The sequence below is a fragment of the Oncorhynchus kisutch genome, unplaced genomic scaffold (assembly GCF_002021735.2).
Source record: "Oncorhynchus kisutch isolate 150728-3 unplaced genomic scaffold, Okis_V2 scaffold3202, whole genome shotgun sequence".
NCBI lineage: Eukaryota > Metazoa > Chordata > Actinopteri > Salmoniformes > Salmonidae > Oncorhynchus > Oncorhynchus kisutch.
Genome location: NW_022265147.1, coordinates 185,074 through 205,312, shown reverse-complemented (window position 1 = coordinate 205,312; position 20,239 = coordinate 185,074). Strand labels below are relative to the sequence as shown.

Sequence of the window (20,239 nt, the reverse complement as noted above, 5' to 3'; positions counted from 1 at the left end):
GACAACCATCCACCAGTAGATTTATTATAATGGAGTTGATAGTGACAACCATCCCCCTCCACCAGTAGATTTATTATAATGGAGTTGATAGTGACAACCATCCACCAGTAGATTTATTATAATGGAGTTGATAGTGACAACCATCCCCCTCCACCAGTAGATTTATTATAATGGAGTTGATAGTGACAACCTTCCCCCAGTAGATGTATTATAATGGTGTTGATAGTGACAACCATCCCCCAGTAGATGTATTATAATGGAGTTGATAGTGACAACCATCCCCCAGTAGATTTATTATAATGGAGTTGATAGTGACAACCATCCCCCAGTAGATTTATTATAATGGAGTTGATAGTGACAACCTTCCCCCAGTAGATGTATTATAATGGAGTTGATAGTGACAACCATCCACCAGTAGATTTATTATAATGGAGTTGATAGTGACAACCATCCCCCTCCACCAGTAGATTTATTATAATGGGGTTGATAGTGACAACCATCCACCAGTAGATTTATTATAATGGAGTTGATAGTGACAACCATCCCCCTCCACCAGTAGATTTATTATAATGGAGTTGATAGTGACAACCATCCCACTCCACCAGTAGATTTATTATAATGGAGTTGATAGTGACAACCATCCCCCTCCACCAGTAGATTTATTATAATGGAGTTGATAGTGACAACCATCCCCCAGTAGATTTATTATAATGGAGTTGATAGTGACAACCATCCACCAGTAGATTTATTATAATGGAGTTGATAGTGACAACCATCCACCAGTAGATTTATTATAATGGAGTTGATAGTGACAACCATCCCCCTCCACCAGTAGATGTATTATAATGGAGTTGATAGTGACAACCATCCACCAGTAGATTTATTATAATGGGGTTGATAGTGACAACCTTCCCCCTCCACCAGTAGATTTATTATAATGGAGTTGATAGTGACAACCATCCACCAGTAGATTTATTATAATGGAGTTGATAGTGACAAGCATCCCCCTATACTAGTAGATTTATTATAATGGAGTTGATAGTGACAACCATCCCCCTCCACCAGTAGATGTATTATAATGGAGTTGATAGTGACAACCATCCACCAGTAGATTTATTATAATGGGGTTGATAGTGACAACCTTCCCCCTCCACCAGTAGATTTATTATAATGGAGTTGATAGTGACAACCATCCACCAGTAGATTTATTATAATGGAGTTGATAGTGACAACCATCCCCCTCCACCAGTAGATTTATTATAATGGAGTTGATAGTGACAACCATCCCCCAGTAGATTTATTATAATGGAGTTGATAGTGACAACCATCCACCAAACATCTGCAACAATTATCATATTATATGTATTTTTTTTAAACAAGCAGCTTTTTCAACTTGTAGAAAACAGCTGGCTACCACCCATTGGGGCGGCAGGGTAGCCTAGTGGTTAGAGCGTTAGACTAGTAACCGGAAGGTTGTGAGTTCAAACCCCTGAGCTGACAAGGTACAAATCTGTCGTTCTGCCCCTGAACAGGCAGTTAACCCACTGTTCCCAGGCCATCATTGAAAATAAGAATGTGTTCTTAACTGACTTGCCTGGTTATATAAAAAAGAAGAATAAACATTTTCTTTTTTGAAGTTCTACATTTTGATTACAGTGGGTCACCAACACAGTAAGTGTAACACAGCTCACTTTTTGTTAAATAATACTTTCAATTCAGAGCCTGGATTTTCCCATGAGGCTAATATCCATATCATGCTGCAATCAATTGAACAGGGCAAACGATAAGGTAGAACATCATTAAAACACTCCTACTACAATGTTAAAACATCCTACATTGTGACATCATTAAAACACTCCACATTGTGACATCATTAAAATACTCCTACTACAATGTTAAAACATTCTACATTGTGACATCATTAGAACACTCCTACTACAATGTTAAAACATTCTACATTGTGACATTATTTCAGTGATATCATGAAACAACTCCTTCATGTATTTTCTGATGTTTAATCAGAGATCTTTTATCGGAGTATCTCTTGTCACATTGATCACAGAGATAAGGTTTCTCTCCTGTGTGTGTTCTCTGATGTGAAGTCAGATGGCTTGATATAGTAAAACACTTCCCACATTGATCACAGCTATAAGGTTTCTCTCCTGTGTGTGTTCTCTGGTGTGAAGTCAGAGAGCTTGATATAGTAAAACACTTCCCACATTGATCACAGCTATAAGGTTTCTCTCCTGTGTGTGTTCTCTGGTGTGAAGTCAGAGAGCTTGATATAGTAAAACACTTCCCACATTGATCACAGCTATAAGGTTTCTCTCCTGTGTGTGTTCTCTGGTGTGAAGTCAGAGAGCTTAATATAGTAAAACACTTCCCACATTGATCACAGGTATAAGGTTTCTCTCCTGTGTGTATTCTCTGGTGTCTTGTCAGATTGCTTGATGCAGCAAAACTCATCCCACATTGATCACAGCTATAAGGTTTCTTTCCTGTGTGTGTTCTCTGGTGTGAAGTCAGATTGCTTGATGCAGCAAAACTCATCCCACATTGATCACAGCTATAAGGTTTCTCTCCTGTGTGTGTTCTCTGGTGTGAAGTCAGATGGCTTGATATAGTAAAACACTTCCCACATTGATCACAGCTATAAGGTTTCTCTCCTGTGTGTGTTCTCTGGTGTGAAGTCAGATGACTTGATATAGTAAAACTCCTCCCACATTGATCACAGCTATAAGGTTTCTCTCCAGTGTGTGTTCTCTGGTGTATTTTAAGTTCTGATAAAGATTTGCAACGCTTCCCACAGTGAGAGCAGCAGTGAGGATTCTTCCCTGTGGATCTCTGCTGGTGTTTCTTGAGGAGTTCTGATGTGGAGAGACTCTTCTCTGCCTCTTCAGCATCATGATGTTGTTGAGGCTCCCCAGAGGATCCACGATAGTCACGTCTCTCTCCTGTGTGAACAACAAAGTCAGACAGTCACTGTAATTTGGCATTGTCGTGAATGTTTAAATGTTTTTACAAACTTTTACCATTTTCTTCTACCATTAATAAGACAGTCGAGTGAACAACAGTCATTACTCGTCTTCATTTTTCACACATTAGTCAACTATTCTATTCTTCCAATGAGTTATTACAGTTGCTGAAACATTAGGCAGTGATCCAGACGACTTTAGGTACCAATATTATGATGGTTATTATAATATAGAGGGAGAGAGGGGACTGTATTATTATATAGAGGGGGAGAGGGGACTGTATTATTATATAGAGGGAGAGAGGGGACTGTATTATTATATAGAGGGAGAGAGGGGACTGTATTATTATATAGAGGGAGAGAGGGGACTGTATTATTATATAGAGGGAGAGAGGGGACTGTATTATTATATAGAGGGAGAGAGGGGACTGTATTATTATATAGAGGGGACTGTATTATTATATAGAGGGGACTGTATTATTATATAGAGGGAGAGAGGGGCCAGTATTATTATATAGAGGGAGAGAGGGGACTGTATTATTATATAGAGGGAGAGAGGGGACTGTATTATTATATAGAGGGAGAGAGGGGACTGCATTATTATATAGAGGGGACTGTATTATTATATAGAGGGGACTGTATTATTATATAGAGGGGGAGAGGGGACTGTATTATTATATAGAGGGAGAGAGGGGACTGTATTATTATATAGAGGGAGAGAGGGGACTGTATTATTATATAGAGGGAGAGTTGGGACTGTATTATTATATAGAGGGGACTGTATTATTATATAGAGGGAGAGTTGGGACTGTATTATTATATAGAGGGAGAGAGGGGACTGTATTATTATATAGAGGGGACTGTATTATTATATAGAGGGAGAGTTGGGACTGTATTATTATATAGAGGGAGAGAGGGGACTGTATTATTATATAGAGGGGACTGTATTATTATATAGAGGGAGAGAGGGGACTGTATTATTATATAGAGGGAGAGAGGGGACTGCATTATTATATAGAGGGGACAGTATTATTATATAGAGGGGACTGTATTATTATATAGAGGGGACTGTATTATTATATAGAGGGGACTGTATTATTATATAGAGGGAGAGAGGGGACTGTATTATTATATAGAGGGGACTGTATTATTATATAGAGGGAGAGTGGGGACTGTATTATTATATAGAGGGGACTGTATTATTATATAGAGGGGACTGTATTATTATATAGAGGGAGAGAGGGGACTGTATTATTATATAGAGGGAGAGAGGGGACTGTATTATTATATAGAGGGGACTGTATTATTATATAGAGGGAGAGAGGGGACTGTATTATTATATAGAGGGGACTGTATTATTATATAGAGGGGACTGTATTATTATATAGAGGGGACTGTATTATTATATAGAGGGGACTGTATTATTATATAGAGGGGACTGTATTATCATATAGAGGGAGAGAGGGGACTGTATTATTAAATAGAGGGAGAGAGGGGACTGTATTATTATATAGAGGGGACTGTATTATTATATAGAGGGGACTGTATTATTATATAGAGGGAGAGAGGGGACTGTATTATTTTATAGAGGGAGAGAGGGGACTGTATTATTAAATAGAGGGAGAGAGGGGACTGTATTATTATATAGAGGGGACTGTATTATTATATAGAGGGAGAGAGGGGACTGTATTATTATATAGAGGGGACTGCATTATTATATAGAGGGAGAGAGGGGACTGTATTATTATATAGAGGGAGAAAGGGGACTGTATTATTATATAGAGGGAGAGAGGGGACTGTATTATTATATAGAGGGAGAAAGGGGACTGTATTATTATATAGAGGGAGAGAGGGGACTGTATTATTAAATAGAGGGAGAGAGGGGACTGTATTATTATATAGAGGGGACTGTATTATTATATAGAGGGAGAGAGGGGACTGTATTATTATATAGAGGGGACTGCATTATTATATAGAGGGGACTGTATTATTATATAGAGGGGGAGAGGGGACTGTATTATTATATAGAGGGGACTGCATTATTATATAGAGGGGACTGTATTATTATATAGAGGGAGAGAGGGGACTGTATTATTATATAGAGGGAGAGAGGGGACTGTATTATTATATAGAGGGAGAGAGGGGACTGTATTATAATATAGAGGGGACTGTATTATTATATAGAGGGGACTGTATTATTATATAGAGGGGGAGAGGGGACTGTATTATTATATAGAGGGAGAGAGGGGACTGTATTATAATATAGAGGGAGAGAGGGGACTGAGAGAGGGGACTGTATTATTATATAGAGGGAGAGAGGGGACTGTATTATTATATAGAGGGGGAGAGGGGACTGTATTATTATATAGAGGGAGAGAGGGGACTGAGAGAGGGGACTGTATTATTATATAGAGGGAGAGAGGGGACTGTATTATTATATAGAGGGAGAGAGGGGACTGTATTATAATATAGAGGGGACTGTATTATTATATAGAGGGAGAGAGGGGACTGTATTATTATATAGAGGGGACTGTATTATTATATAGAGGGAGAAAGGGGACTGTATTATTATATAGAGGGAGAGAGGGGACTGTATTATTATATAGAGGGAGAGAGGGGACTGTATTATTATATAGAAGGGACTGTATTATTATATAGAGGGAGAGAGGGGACTGTATTATTATATGGAGGGGACTGTATTATTATATAGAGGGGGAGAGGGGACTGTATTATTATATAGAGGGAGAGAGGGGACTGTATTATTATATAGAGGGAGAGAGGGGACTGTATTATTATATAGAGGGGACTGTATTATTATATAGAGGGGACTGCATTATTATATAGAGGGGACTGTATTATTATATAGAGGGAGAGAGGGGACTGTATTACTATATAGAGGGAGAGAGGGGACAGTATTATTATATAGAGGAAGAGAGGGGACAGTATTATTATATAGAGGGGAGTGTATTATTATATAGAGGGAGAGAGGGGACTGTATTATTATATAGAGGGGACTGTTTATCATATAGAGGGAGAGAGGGGACAGTATTATTATATAGAGGGAGAAAGGGGACTGTATTATTATATAGAGGGGACTGTATTATTATATAGAGGGAGAGAGGGGACTGTATTATTATATAGAGGGAGAGAGGGGACTGTATTATTATATAGAGGGGGAGAGGGGACTGTATTATTATATAGAGGGGGAGAGGGGACTGTATTATTATATAGAGGGAGAGAGGGGACTGTATTATTATATAGAGGGAGAAAGGGGACTGTATTATTATATAGAGGGGGAGAGGAGACTGTATTATTATATAGAGGGAGAGAGGGGACTGTATTATTATATAGAGGGGACTGTATTATTATATAGAGGGGGAGAGGGGACTGTATTATTATATAGAGGGAGAGAGGGGACTGTATTATTATATAGAGGGGACTGTATTATTATATAGAGGGAGAAAGGGGACTGTATTATTATATAGAGGGGACTGTATTATTATATAGAGGGGACTGTATTATTATATAGAGGGAGAAAGGGGACTGTATTATTATATAGAGGGGACTGAATTATAATACAACAGACAGAAACATTGTAAATACGAATCAATAAATCATCACATAATTAAAAGCATAATTTTTACTTTTAAAATGAATACTATACAGTATTCAATCATCAGCATATATATATATATATATATATAAAATCATCACCGGATAAAGCACTAAATAAACTTCAGTTACATACGATACGATACGGCTGCTAGAATCCTGACTAGAACCAAACAATTTGATCATATTACTCTAGTGCTAGCCTCTCTACACTGTCTTCCTGTCAAAGCAAGGGCTGATTTCAAGGTTTTACTGCTAACCTACAAAGCATTACATGGGCTTGCTCCTACCTATCTCTCTGATTTGGTCCTGCCGTACATACCTACACGTACGCTACGGTCACAAGACGCAGGCCTCCTAATTGTCCCTAGAATTTCTAAGCAAACAGCTGGAGGCAGGGCTTTCTCCTATAGAGCTCCATTTTTATGGAACGGTCTGCCTACCCATGTCAGAGACGCAAACTCGGTCTCAACCTTTAAGTCCTTACTGAAGACTTATCTCTTCAGTGGGTCATATGATTGAGTGTAGTCTGGCCCAGGAGTGGGAAGGTGAACGGAAAGGCTCTGGAGCAACGAACCGCCCTTGCTGTCTCTGCCTGGCCGGTTCCCCTCTTCCAACTGGGATTCTCTGCCTCTAACCCTATTACAGGGGCTGAGTCACTGGCTTACTGGGGCTCTCTCATGCCGTCCCTGGAAGGGGTGCGTCACCTGAATGGGTTGATTCACTGATGTGGTCATCCTGTTTGGGTTGGCGCCCCCCCCCTTGGGTTGTGCCATGGCGGAGATCTTTGTGGGCTATACTCAGCCTTGTCTCAGGATGGTAAGTTGGTGGTTGAAGATATCCCTCTAGTGGTGTGGGGGCTGTGCTTTGGCAAAGTGGGTGGGGTTATATCCTTCCTGTTTGGCCCTGTCTGGGGGTGTCCTCGGATGGGTCCACAGTGTCTCCTGACCCCTCCTGTCTCAGCCTCCAGTATTTATGCTGCAGTAGTTTATGTGTCGGGGGGCTAGGGTCAGTTTGTTATATCTGGAGTACCTCTCCTGTCCTATTCGGTGTCCTGTGCGAATCTAAGTGTGCGTTCTCTAATTCTCTCTTTCTCTCTCTCTCTCTCTCTCTCTCTCGGAGGACCTGAGCCCTAGGACCATGCCCCAGGACTACCTGACATGATGACTCCTTGCTGTCCCCAGTCCACCTGACCGTGCTGCTGCTCCAGTTTCAACTGTTCTGCCTTATTATTATACGACCATGCTGGTCATTTATGAACATTTGAACATCTTGGCCATGTTCTGTTATAATCTCCACCCGGCACAGCCAGAAGAGGACTGGCCACCCCACATAGCCTGGTTCCTCTCTAGGAGGAATTTATATATATAAAATCATCAGCATCTATATATATATATATATTCATCAGCGTATTTATATATATAATAATCAGTATTTATATATATAATAATCAGTATTTATATATATAATAATCAGTATTTATATATATAATAATCAGTATTTATATATATAATCATCAGCATTTATATATATATATATATAATCATCAGATATATATATATATAATCATCAGATATATATATATATAATCATCAGATATATATATATATAATCATCAGATATATATATATATAATCATCAGATATATATATATATAATCATCAGATATATATATATATAATCATCAGATATATATATATATAATCATCAGATATATATATGTATATAATCATCAGATATATATATATATAATCATCAGATATATATATGTATATAATCATCAGCATTTATATATATAATCATCAGCAGCATTTCATTATTAATATTCAAGTTATTATCTATTAACTAAATATTCGTCTCGTATTCAAATGAAGAAATCCCATTCCCGATTCTGCTTGAACTTTGTCTCTGTTCGTTTTAAGGTTGTGTTCTGGGATTTTTTTATGAATAATGACTAAATTATGTATACATTTAACGTAGAATTATAACTAAAAGAATGTTTGTTCATTAGGAAGGGGTTATGTAGCATAGATCTAGGAAGAAAGGAGTGCATGTATGTGTGAAAGATTAGTGGAATCTGTGTGGGAAGCTGGACAGGTAGGATGTGGTCACGTGTCAGAAGAATGGATGAGACTGAGGCAGGAATTCCTTTCACCATAAAGTGGTATATTTACTGAGTAGTCTGTGGTGGATTCATGGACTCAGAACTTCTGGATCAGACGGAGTTAAGTAAGAGAAAGCAGCGAGATCAGGCGATGGCAATTTCCTCCTTTTATGGAGTTGAGATCTGTCAGACATTTCCACCTGACCTAATTAAATTTCCCCTGGCCCAGCTGAGTAAGTGGCAATGAATGAAAGGATTATTCCACCAAGTCCATGGGCCTTTTCTACAACGTGCGTAGGTTAGGATGGTATAAAAGGAATGTATTTGTGTATGCACGGCAGAGCTCTCGCAAGTAAACTTGGATCTGATCAACTGTGACCTGGAAATGCTGTCTGTTTTATTTCAGACCAGGACTTTACAACCTCTGGGTCTCAGACAGATAAAGATCATTGGAATTTATGAACATTGATTACAAAATTACTGAACAGGTTATCTACAGCACAGGTGGTCTAGGCCTAGAATCACTTTAGCAGACCTATAATATATAGCGTATAATACATAGCCTAATACATAGCCTATAATATAGCCTAATATAATATAGCCTAATATATACCCTAATATATAGCCTATAATATATAGCCTATAATATAGCCTAATATATACCCTAATATATAGCCTATAATATATAGCCTATAATATAGCCTATAATATATACCCTAATATATAGCCTAATATATAGCCTATAATATATAGCCTATAATACATACCCTAATATATAGCCTATAATATATAGCCTAATATATACCCTAATATATAGCCTATAATATATACCCTAATATATAGCCTATAATATATAGCCTATAATACATAGCCTATAATACATAGCCTAATATATAGCCTATAATATATACCCTAATATATAGCCTATAATATATAGCCTATAATATATAGCCTATAATATATAGCCTATAATATATAGCCTATAATATATAGCCTATAATATATAGCCTATAATATATAGCCTATAATATATAGCCTATAATATATAATCTAATATATAGTCCATAATATATAGCCTATAATATATAGCCTATAATATATAGCCTATAATATATAATCTAATATATATAGCCTATAATATATAATCTAATATATAGTCCATAATATATAGCCTATAATATATAGCCTATAATATATAATCTAATATATATAGCCTATAATATATAATCTAATATATAGCCTATAATATATAATCTAATATATAGCCTATAATATATAATCTAATATATAGCCAATAGTATATAGCCTATAATCTAATATATAGTCCATAATATATAGCCTATAATATATAGCCTATATTATATAGCCTATTATATAGTCCATAATATATAGCCCATAATATATAGCCTATAATATATAGCCTATATTATATAGCCTATTATATAGTCCATAATATATAGCCTATAATATATAGCCTATAATATATAGCGTATAATATATAGCCTATAATATAGCCTAATATATAGCCTATAATATATAGCCTATAATATATAGCCTATAATATATAGCCTATAATATATAGCCTAATATATATATATATATATAGGCTATATGAATTATAATATTATAGTAATATTCATTAACGTCCACGTTTCTGTCTTCTTCACTAGTCCCTTCTGGCGCGAGACTGATGAGAGGGTGAAAAAACACACAATGTCATCCATTGTAAGAATAAGGCTGTAACGTAACATAATGTGGAAAAAGTCAAGGGGTCTGAATACTTTGCGAATGCACTGTACCCCCATCCATCCATCCATCCATAGTGCATTCAGAAAGTATTCAGACCCCTTGACTCTTTCCACATTTCGTTACGTTACAGCCTCATTCTGAAATGTATTAAATCGTTTTTTCCCTCATCAGTCAACATACAATAAATACCTCAATAAAACCCCCTTATTTATTACACGGCAGAGAAAAAACTTTTTTTACAACTGATGACATCTGATCTCGTCTCATCCTCCAAGCTTCAGAGATCAACTGATCTCGTCTCACCCTCCAAGCTTCAGAGATCAACTGATCTCGTCTCACCCTCCAAGCTTCAGAGATCAACTGATCTCGTCTCACCCTCCAAGCTTCAGAGATCAACTGATCTCGTCTCACCCTCCAAGCTTCAGAGATCAACTGATCTCGTCTCACCCTCCAAGCTTCAGAGATCAACTGATCTCGTCTCATCCTCCAAGCTTCAGAGATCAACTGATCTCGTCTCACCCTCCAAGCTTCAGAGATCAACTGATCTCGTCTCACCCTCCAAGCTTCAGAGATCAACTGATCTCGTCTCATCCTCCAAGCTTCAGAGATCAACTGCACACAGGGAATACTTCTTTCCTAAATAGACATTCACCATTTTCTTCATCTCTAAAACAAGAATACTTCCTGATACTTTACAAACATTTTAACATTATAGCTTTCAAATCATCATATAAGAGGGTAGCCTAGTGGTTAGAGCGTTCGGTTAGTAACCGAAAGGTTGCAAGTTTGAATCCCCGAGCCGACAAAGTACAAATCTGACGTTCTGCCCCTGAACAAGGCATTGAAAATAAGAATTTGTTCTTAACTGACTAAATAAAAGTACAACCAAATGTAAAATGCATTCTCTACCTCCTCTAACTCACAGACAGTACATAGTCCCTCTTATTCGTCTATGCCATCGAACCTCCCTACTTCTATTACCAGAGGCAGTATCCTGGGTTCTCAACTGGTCACACAAGCACCTTTGGTTTCTGGTGACAAGGTTCTGGAACGTGGCGGAGTTCTGGGTGACCATGTGACCAATAAAATGTGATCACTAACTGTTACTCCAAGAGTTCTGTCATTCTTGACGAGGTCACTAGGTTTTGGGTTAAGGTTGCTACAATCGCTTTCTCTATGAATTTGCGAGAGTGGTTACATTTCTCCAGCCACCACAACCCTCAGTTGTTTACCAAAACATGTGACAGGGCGGCCATTTTGTTTCTGTTCTAATCCTCGGTTGCCCCTTCAAAAAAAAGCCACATCAATCAATCTGCAGTTGAAACAGTAAAGCTGTCAACCTGCCACTGTAGTGGGGCCATGGATTTACACTGAGACTGTGGTAGTCTACTGTAAAATATATAACCAAACACAAACCATTGATTTACACTGAGACTGTGGTAGTCTATTGTAAAATATATACAGTGCCTTGCGTAAGTATATAGTTTATGTGTCGGGGGGCTGGGGTCAGTTTGTTATATCTGGAGTACTTCTCCTGTCCTATTCGGTGTCCTGTGTGAATCTAAGTGTGCGTTCTCTAATTCTCTCCTTCTCTCTTTCTTTCTCTCTCTCTCGGAGGACCTGAGCCCTAGGACCATGCCCCAGGACTACCTGACATGATGACTCCTTGCTGTCCCCAGTCCACCTGGCCATGCTGCTGTTCCAGTTTCAACTGACCTGAGCCCTAGGACCATGCCCCAGGACTACCTGACATGATGACTCCTTGCTGTCCCCAGTCCACCTGGCCATGCTGCTGCTCCAGTTTCAACTTCCACCTGACTGTGCTGCTGCTCCAGTTTCAACTGTTCTGCCTTATTATTATTCGACCATGCTGGTCATTTATGAACATTTGAACATCTTGGCCATGTTCTGTTATAATCTCCACCCGGCACAGCCAGAAGAGGACTGGCCACCCCACATAGCCTGGTTCCTCTCTAGGTTTCTTCCTAGGTATTGGCCTTTCTAGGGAGTTTTTCCTAGCCACCGTGCTTCTACACCTGCATTGCTTGCTGTTTGGGGTTTTAGGCTGGGTTTCTGTACAGCACTTTGAGATATCAGCTGATGTACGAAGGGCTATATAAATAAATTTGATTTGATTTGATTTATTCGGCCCCCTTGAACTTTGCGACCTTTTGCCACATTTCAGGCTTCAAACATAAAGATATAAAACTGTATTTTTTTGTGAAGAATCAACAACAAGTGGGACACAATCATGAAGTGGAACGACATTTATTGGATATTTCAAACTTTTTTAACAAATCAAAAACTGAAAAATTGGGCGTGCAAAATTATTCAGCCCCTTTACTTTCAGTGCAGCAAACTCTCTCCAGAAGTTCAGTGAGGATCTCTGAATGATCCGATGTTGACCTAAATGACTAATGATGATAAATACAATCCACCTGTGTGTAATCAAGTCTCCGTATAAATGCACCTGCACTGTGATAGTCTCAGAGGTCCGTTAAAAGCGCAGAGAGCATCATGAAGAACAAGGAACACACCAGGCAGGTCCGAGATACTGTTGTGAAGAAGTTTAAAGCCGAATTTGGATACAAAAAGATTTCCCAAGCTTTAAACATCCCAAGGAGCACTGTGCAAGCGATAATATTGAAATGGAAGGAGTATCAGACCACTGCAATTCTACCAAGACCTGGCCGTCCCTCTAAACTTTCAGCTCATACAAGGAGAAGACTGATCAGAGATGCAGCCAAGAGGCCCATGATCACTCTGGATGAACTGCAGAGATCTACAGCTGAGGTGGGAGACTCTGTCCATAGGACAACAATCAGTCGTATATTGCACAAATCTGGCCTTTATGGAAGAGTGGCATGAAGAAAGCTATTTCTTAAAGATATCTATAAAAAGTGTCGTTTAAAGTTTGCCACAAGCCACCTGGGAGACACACCAAACATGTGGAAGAAGGTGCTCTGGTCAGATGAAACCAAAATTGAACTTTTTGGCAACAATGCAAAACGTTATGTTTGGCGTAAAAGCAACACAGCTCATCACCCTGAACACACCATCCCCACTGTCAAACATGGTGGTGGCAGCATCATGGTTTGGCCCTGCTTTTCTTCAGCAGGGACAGGGAATATGGTTAAAATTGATGGGAAGATGGATGGAGCCAAATACAGGACCATTCTGGAAGAAAACCTGATGGAGTCTGCAAAAGACCTGAGACTGGGACGGAGATTTGTCTTCCAACAGGACAATGATCCAAAACATAAAGCAAAATCTACAATGGAATGGTTCAAAAATAAACATATCCAGGTGTTAGAATGGCCAAGTCAAAGTCCAGACCTGAATCCAATTGAGAATCTGTCGAAAGAACTGAAAACTGCTGTTCACAAATGCTCTCCATCCAACCTCACTGAGCTCGAGCTGTTTTGCAAGGAGGAATGGGAAAATATTTGGTCTCTCGATGTGCAAAACTGATAGAGACTTACCCCAAGCGACTTACAGCTGTAATCGCAGCAAAAGGTGGCGCTACAAAGTATTAACTTAAGGGGGCTGAATAATTTTGCACGCCCAATTTTTCAGTTTTTGATTTGTTAAAAAAGTTTGAAATATCCAATAAATGTCGTTCCACTTCATGATTGTGTCCCACTTGTTGATTCTTCACAAAAAAAATACAGTTTTATATCTTTATGTTTGAAGCCTGAAATGTGGCAAAAGTTCGCAAAGTTCAAGGGGGCCGAATACTTTCGCAAGGCACTGTAACTAAACACAAACCATTGATTTACACTGAGACTGTGGTAGTCTATTGTAAAATATATAACCAAACACAAACCATTGATTTACACTGAGACTGTGGTAGTCTACTGTAAAATATATAACCAAACACAAACCATTGATTTACACTGAGACTGTGGTAGTCTACTGTAAAATATATAACCAAACACAAACCATTGATTTACACTGAGACTGTGGTAGTCTATTGTAAAATATATAACCAAACACAAACCATGGATTTACACTGAGACTGTGGTAGTCTACTGTAAAATATATAACCAAACACAAACCATTGATTTACACTGAGACTGTGGTAGTCTATTGTAAAATATATAACCAAACACAAACCATGGATTTACACTGAGACTAATTTTGATTTAAATTTTAACATTAAGCACATTAGTTAAGTACATTAAAAAAACATTTACTGTAAAAAAACTACAGATGACAATTTGTTTTAGAGAACTACAGTAAAGTCTCCCTTGGTTTAATTCTGTTAACACGCTTTGTATCTGCACAGCTCTTCCTGTAAATGTGTTTCTGTCCAAACTAGTCCTTTAAGTAGTTACATTGGGGAGAGGAGGGGGGGGTACTTTACCATGGAATTGCCTGTTCGTAACAACTAGTCCTTTAAGTAGTTACATTGGGGAGAGGAGGGGGGGTACTTTACCATGGAATTGCCTGTTCGTAACAACTAGTCCTTTAAGTAGTTACATTGGGGAGAAGGGGAGGGGGGGGTACTTTACCATGGAATTGCCTGTTCGTAACAACTAGTCCTTTAAGTAGTTACATTGGGGAGAGGAGGGGGGGGTACTTTACCATGGAATTGCCCGTTCGTAACAACTAGTCCTTTAAGTAGTTACATTGGGGGGAGGAGGGGGGGTTCTTTACCATGGAATTGCCCGTTCTTAAAACCTGACAGATGTGGCTGGAGAACTGCATCCACTCCAATTCACAGACCAAAGGACTGACCATCCATGACATTAAACATCATAGTGTTTCCCATGTTGAGGCTATGCAGTGTTTGGGATACGACAGTTGAACTAAGGCATGTGTTTTATTCTTCAAGTATCAATGGCTATATAAGTCCAAATATGGATGCAGATCACCCCTTTTAAAACCCCCCACATCAGTTCAACAACTAAAGATCACCCCTTTAAACCCCCCCACATCAGTTCAACAACTACAGATCACCCCTTTTAAAACCCCCCACATCAGTTCAACAACTACAGATCACCCCTTTTAAAACCCCCCACATCAGTTCAACAACTACAGATCACCCCTTTAACCCCCCCCACATCAGTTCAACAACTACAGATCACCCATTTAAACCCCCCCTCCCCCCGCATCAGTTCAACAACTACAGATCACCCCTTTAAACCCCCCACATCAGTTCAACAACTGCAGATCGCCCCCTTTAAACCCCCCACATCAGTTCAACAACTGCAGTTTGTGCCCCCTGTTTTGTAAGATTAGTATTTACTGGTGTGTTAATCTTTTACCTCCCGTCTCCTCCGGCTCTTTTTCCTCTTTCACTCTGACCGAGTCTTCCTCCTCTTCTTTCACTGTAAATGCCTCATCCTCCTCTTCTTTCACTGTAAAAGCCTCTTCCTCTACTTTTGTTACTGTGATATCCTCCTCTTCTTTCTCCTCTTTCACGACAACGTTCAGCCACAGACCCTCTTTCTCCGTCCAGCAGACCCCCTCCTCCTCTTCATCAGGAGGCGAGCAGCTTGGTGAACTCATGGTCGGAGATGTTAGCTAACAGTTAGCTAACAAGGCTAATGCTAACTTAACCAGCCAGCTACCGTTAGCTAACTAATAACAATAACAACGTAAATATGCAATGAAATTATATAATTAGCTAGATTGACAGAAGTGTGTTCAAAACACAGTGCCTAATATACATTAAAACGTCTAAAGAGCTTTACTGGTTCGGTTATATTGTCTGGCAAGCTACCGAGGTGGCCGACTGGCTAACTTCTTCTTCTTCTCCAGTATAATAGAGCTCAGCAAACAAACGTTTTAAGGTGCATACTGCCACCTGCTGGAGGATACCATCAAATCATGATTTGCTTCATTCTGTACCATTTTTTGTCAAATTAAATAAACAAATAAATCCCTACTAATGTATAACATACAGCCCATACAACCCTGAGACTACCACACACAGAGCTATCCCAGACAACCCTGATACTACCACACACAGAGCTATCCCAGACAACCCTGAGACTACCACACACAGAGCTATCCCAGACAACCCTGAGACTACCACACACAGAGCTATCCCAGACAACCCTGATACTACCACACTCTTACTGACAGTTGTGGCTGCTTTGTGTGATGTATTGTTGTCTCTACCTTCTTGCCTTTTGTGTTGTCTGTGCCCAATAATGTTTGTACCATGTTTTGTTCTGCTACCATGTTGTGTTGCTGCCTTGCTATGTTGTGTTGCTACCTTCTTGTGTTGCTGCCTTGCTATGTTGTGTTTCTACCTTTTTGTGTTGCTGCCTTGCTATGTTGTGTTGCTACCATGTTGTGTTGCTGCCTTGCGATGTTGTGTTGCTACCTTGCTGTGTTGTGTTGCTGCCTTGCTATGTTGTGTTGCTACCTTCTTGTGTTGCTTCCTTGCTATGTTGTGTTGCTACCTTGTTGTGTTGCTAACTTGCTATGTTGTGTTGCTACCTTGTTGTGTTGCTGCCTTGCTGGGTTGTGTTGCTACCTTCTTGTGTTGCTGCCTTGCTATGTTGTGTTGCTACCTTTTTGTGTTGCTGCCTTGCTGTGTTGTGTTACTACCTTTTTGTGTTGCTGCCTTGCTATGTTGTGTTGCTGCTTTGTTGTGTTGCTGCCTTGCTATGTTGTGTTGCTACCATGTTGTGTTGCTGCCTTGTTGTGTTGCTGCCTTGTTGTGTTGCTGCCTTGCTATGTTGTGTTGCTACCTTGTTGTGTTGCTGCCTTGCTGGGTTGTGTTGCTACCATGTTGTGTTGCTGCCTTGCTATGTTGTGTTGCTGCCTTGCTATGTTGTGTTGCTACCTTGTTGTGTTGCTGCCTTGCTATGTTGTTTTGCTACCATGTTGTGTTGCTGCCTTGCTATGTTGTCTTGCTACCATGTTGTGTTGCTGCCTTGCTATGTTGTGTTTCTGCCTTGTGTTGCCACCATGTTGTGTTGCTGCCTTGCTGTGTTGTGTTGCTGCCTTATGTTGTGTTGCTGCCTTGTTGTGTTGCTGCCTTGCTATGTTGTGTTGCTGCCTTGCTATGTTGTGTTTCTACCATGTTGTGTTGCTGCCTTGCTATGTTGTGTTGCTACCATGTTGTGTTGCTGCCTTGCTATGTTGTGTTGCTGCCTTGCTATGTTGTGTTTCTACCATGTTGTGTTGCTGCCTTGTGTTGCTGCCTTGCTATGTTGTGTTGCTACCATGTTGTGTTGCTGCCTTGCTATGTTGTGTTGCTACCTTTTTGTGTTGCTGCCTTGCTATGTTGTGTTGCTACCATGTAGTGTTGCTGCCTTGCTATGTTGTGTTGCTACCTTGCTGTGTTGTGTTGCTGCCTTGCTATGTTGTGTTGCTACCTTCTTGTGTTGCTGCCTTGCTATGTTGTGTTGCTACCTTTTTGTGTTGCTGCCTTGCTGTGTTGTGTTACTACCTTTTTGTGTTGCTGCCTTGCTATGTTGTGTTGCTGCTTTGTTGTGTTGCTGCCTTGCTATGTTGTGTTGCTACCATGTTGTGTTGCTGCCTTGTTGTGTTGCTGCCTTGTTGTGTTGCTGCCTTGCTATGTTGTGTTGCTACCTTGTTGTGTTGCTGCCTTGCTGGGTTGTGTTGCTACCATGTTGTGTTGCTGCCTTGCTATGTTGTGTTGCTGCCTTGCTATGTTGTGTTGCTACCTTGTTGTGTTGCTGCCTTGCTATGTTGTGTTGCTACCTTGTTGTGTTGCTGCCTTGCTGGGTTGTGTTGCTACCATGTTGTGTTGCTGCCTTGCTATGTTGTGTTGCTGCCTTGCTATGTTGTGTTGCTGCCTTGTTGTGTTGCTGCCTTGCTATGTTGTGTTGCTGCCTTGTTGTGTTGCTGCCTTGCTATGTTGTTTTGCTACCATGTTGTGTTGCTGCCTTGCTATGTTGTCTTGCTACCACGTTGTGTTGCTGCCTTGCTATGTTGTGTTTCTGCCTTGTGTTGCCACCATGTTGTGTTGCTGCCTTGCTGTGTTGTGTCGCTGCCTTATGTTGTGTTGCTGCCTTGTTGTGTTGCTGCCTTGCTATGTTGTGTTGCTACCATGTTGCGTTGCTGCCTTGCTATGTTGCTGCCTTGCTATGTTGTGTTGCTACCTTGTTGTGTTGCTGCCTTGCTGGATTGTGTTGCTACCATGTTGTGTTGCTGCCTTGCTATGTTGTGTTGCTGCCTTGCTATGTTGTGTTGCTGCCTTGTTGTGTTGCTGCCTTGCTATGTTGTGTTGCTGCCTTGCTATGTTGTCTTGCTACCATGTTGTGTTGCTGCCTTGCTATGTTGTGTTTCTGCCTTGTGTTGCCACCATGTTGTGTTGCTGCCTTGCTGTGTTGTGTTGCTGCCTTATGTTGTGTTGCTGCCTTGTTGTGTTGCTGCCTTGCTATGTTGTGTTGCTGCCTTGCTATGTTGTGTTTCTACCATGTTGTGTTGCTGCCTTGCTATGTTGTGTTGCTACCATGTTGTGTTGCTGCCTTGCTATGTTGTGTTGCTGCCTTGCTATGTTGTGTTTCTACCATGTTGTGTTGCTGCCTTGTGTTGCTGCCTTGCTATGTTGTGTTGCTACCATGTTGTGTTGCTGCCTTGCTATGTTGTGTTGCTACCTTTTTGTGTTGCTGCCTTGCTATGTTGTGTTGCTACCATGTAGTGTTGCTGCCTTGCTATGTTGTGTTGCTACCTTGCTGTGTTGTGTTGCTGCCTTGCTATGTTGTGTTGCTACCTTCTTGTGTTGCTGCCTTGCTATGTTGTGTTGCTACCTTTTTGTGTTGCTGCCTTGCTGTGTTGTGTTACTACCTTTTTGTGTTGCTGCCTTGCTATGTTGTGTTGCTGCTTTGTTGTGTTGCTGCCTTGCTATGTTGTGTTGCTACCATGTTGTGTTGCTGCCTTGTTGTGTTGCTGCCTTGTTGTGTTGCTGCCTTGCTATGTTGTGTTGCTACCTTGTTGTGTTGCTGCCTTGCTGGGTTGTGTTGCTACCATGTTGTGTTGCTGCCTTGCTATGTTGTGTTGCTGCCTTGCTATGTTGTGTTGCTACCTTGTTGTGTTGCTGCCTTGCTATGTTGTGTTGCTACCTTGTTGTGTTGCTGCCTTGCTGGGTTGTGTTGCTACCATGTTGTGTTGCTGCCTTGCTATGTTGTGTTGCTGCCTTGCTATGTTGTGTTGCTGCCTTGTTGTGTTGCTGCCTTGCTATGTTGTGTTGCTGCCTTGTTGTGTTGCTGCCTTGCTATGTTGTTTTGCTACCATGTTGTGTTGCTGCCTTGCTATGTTGTCTTGCTACCACGTTGTGTTGCTGCCTTGCTATGTTGTGTTTCTGCCTTGTGTTGCCACCATGTTGTGTTGCTGCCTTGCTGTGTTGTGTCGCTGCCTTATGTTGTGTTGCTGCCTTGTTGTGTTGCTGCCTTGCTATGTTGTGTTGCTACCATGTTGCGTTGCTGCCTTGCTATGTTGCTGCCTTGCTATGTTGTGTTGCTACCTTGTTGTGTTGCTGCCTTGCTGGATTGTGTTGCTACCATGTTGTGTTGCTGCCTTGCTATGTTGTGTTGCTGCCTTGCTATGTTGTGTTGCTGCCTTGTTGTGTTGCTGCCTTGCTATGTTGTGTTGCTGCCTTGCTATGTTGTTTTGCTACCATGTTGTGTTGCTGCCTTGCTATGTTGTGTTGCTACCTTCTTGTGTTGCTGCCTTGCTATGTTGTGTTGCTACCTTTTTGTGTTGCTGCCTTGCTGTGTTGTGTTACTACCTTTTTGTGTTGCTGCCTTGCTATGTTGTGTTGCTGCTTTGTTGTGTTGCTGCCTTGCTATGTTGTGTTGCTACCATGTTGTGTT

General features: G+C 40.3%; 1 protein-coding gene across 1 annotated transcript; it reads right to left on the bottom strand.

The window, feature by feature from the left end:
• Nucleotides 1-1,622: 1,622 nt before the first annotated feature.
• Nucleotides 1,623-11,514, bottom strand: LOC116371402 (gastrula zinc finger protein XlCGF17.1-like). Its single transcript, XM_031820267.1, has 2 exons — nt 11,462-11,514; nt 1,623-2,944 (listed from the first exon to the last, which is right to left on the bottom strand). Exons 1-2 carry the CDS (start codon nt 11,512-11,514, stop codon nt 1,981-1,983), a joined length of 1,017 nt encoding a protein of 338 aa, XP_031676127.1. The 3' UTR covers nt 1,623-1,980.
• Between the last annotated feature and the right edge of the window lie 8,725 nt (nt 11,515-20,239).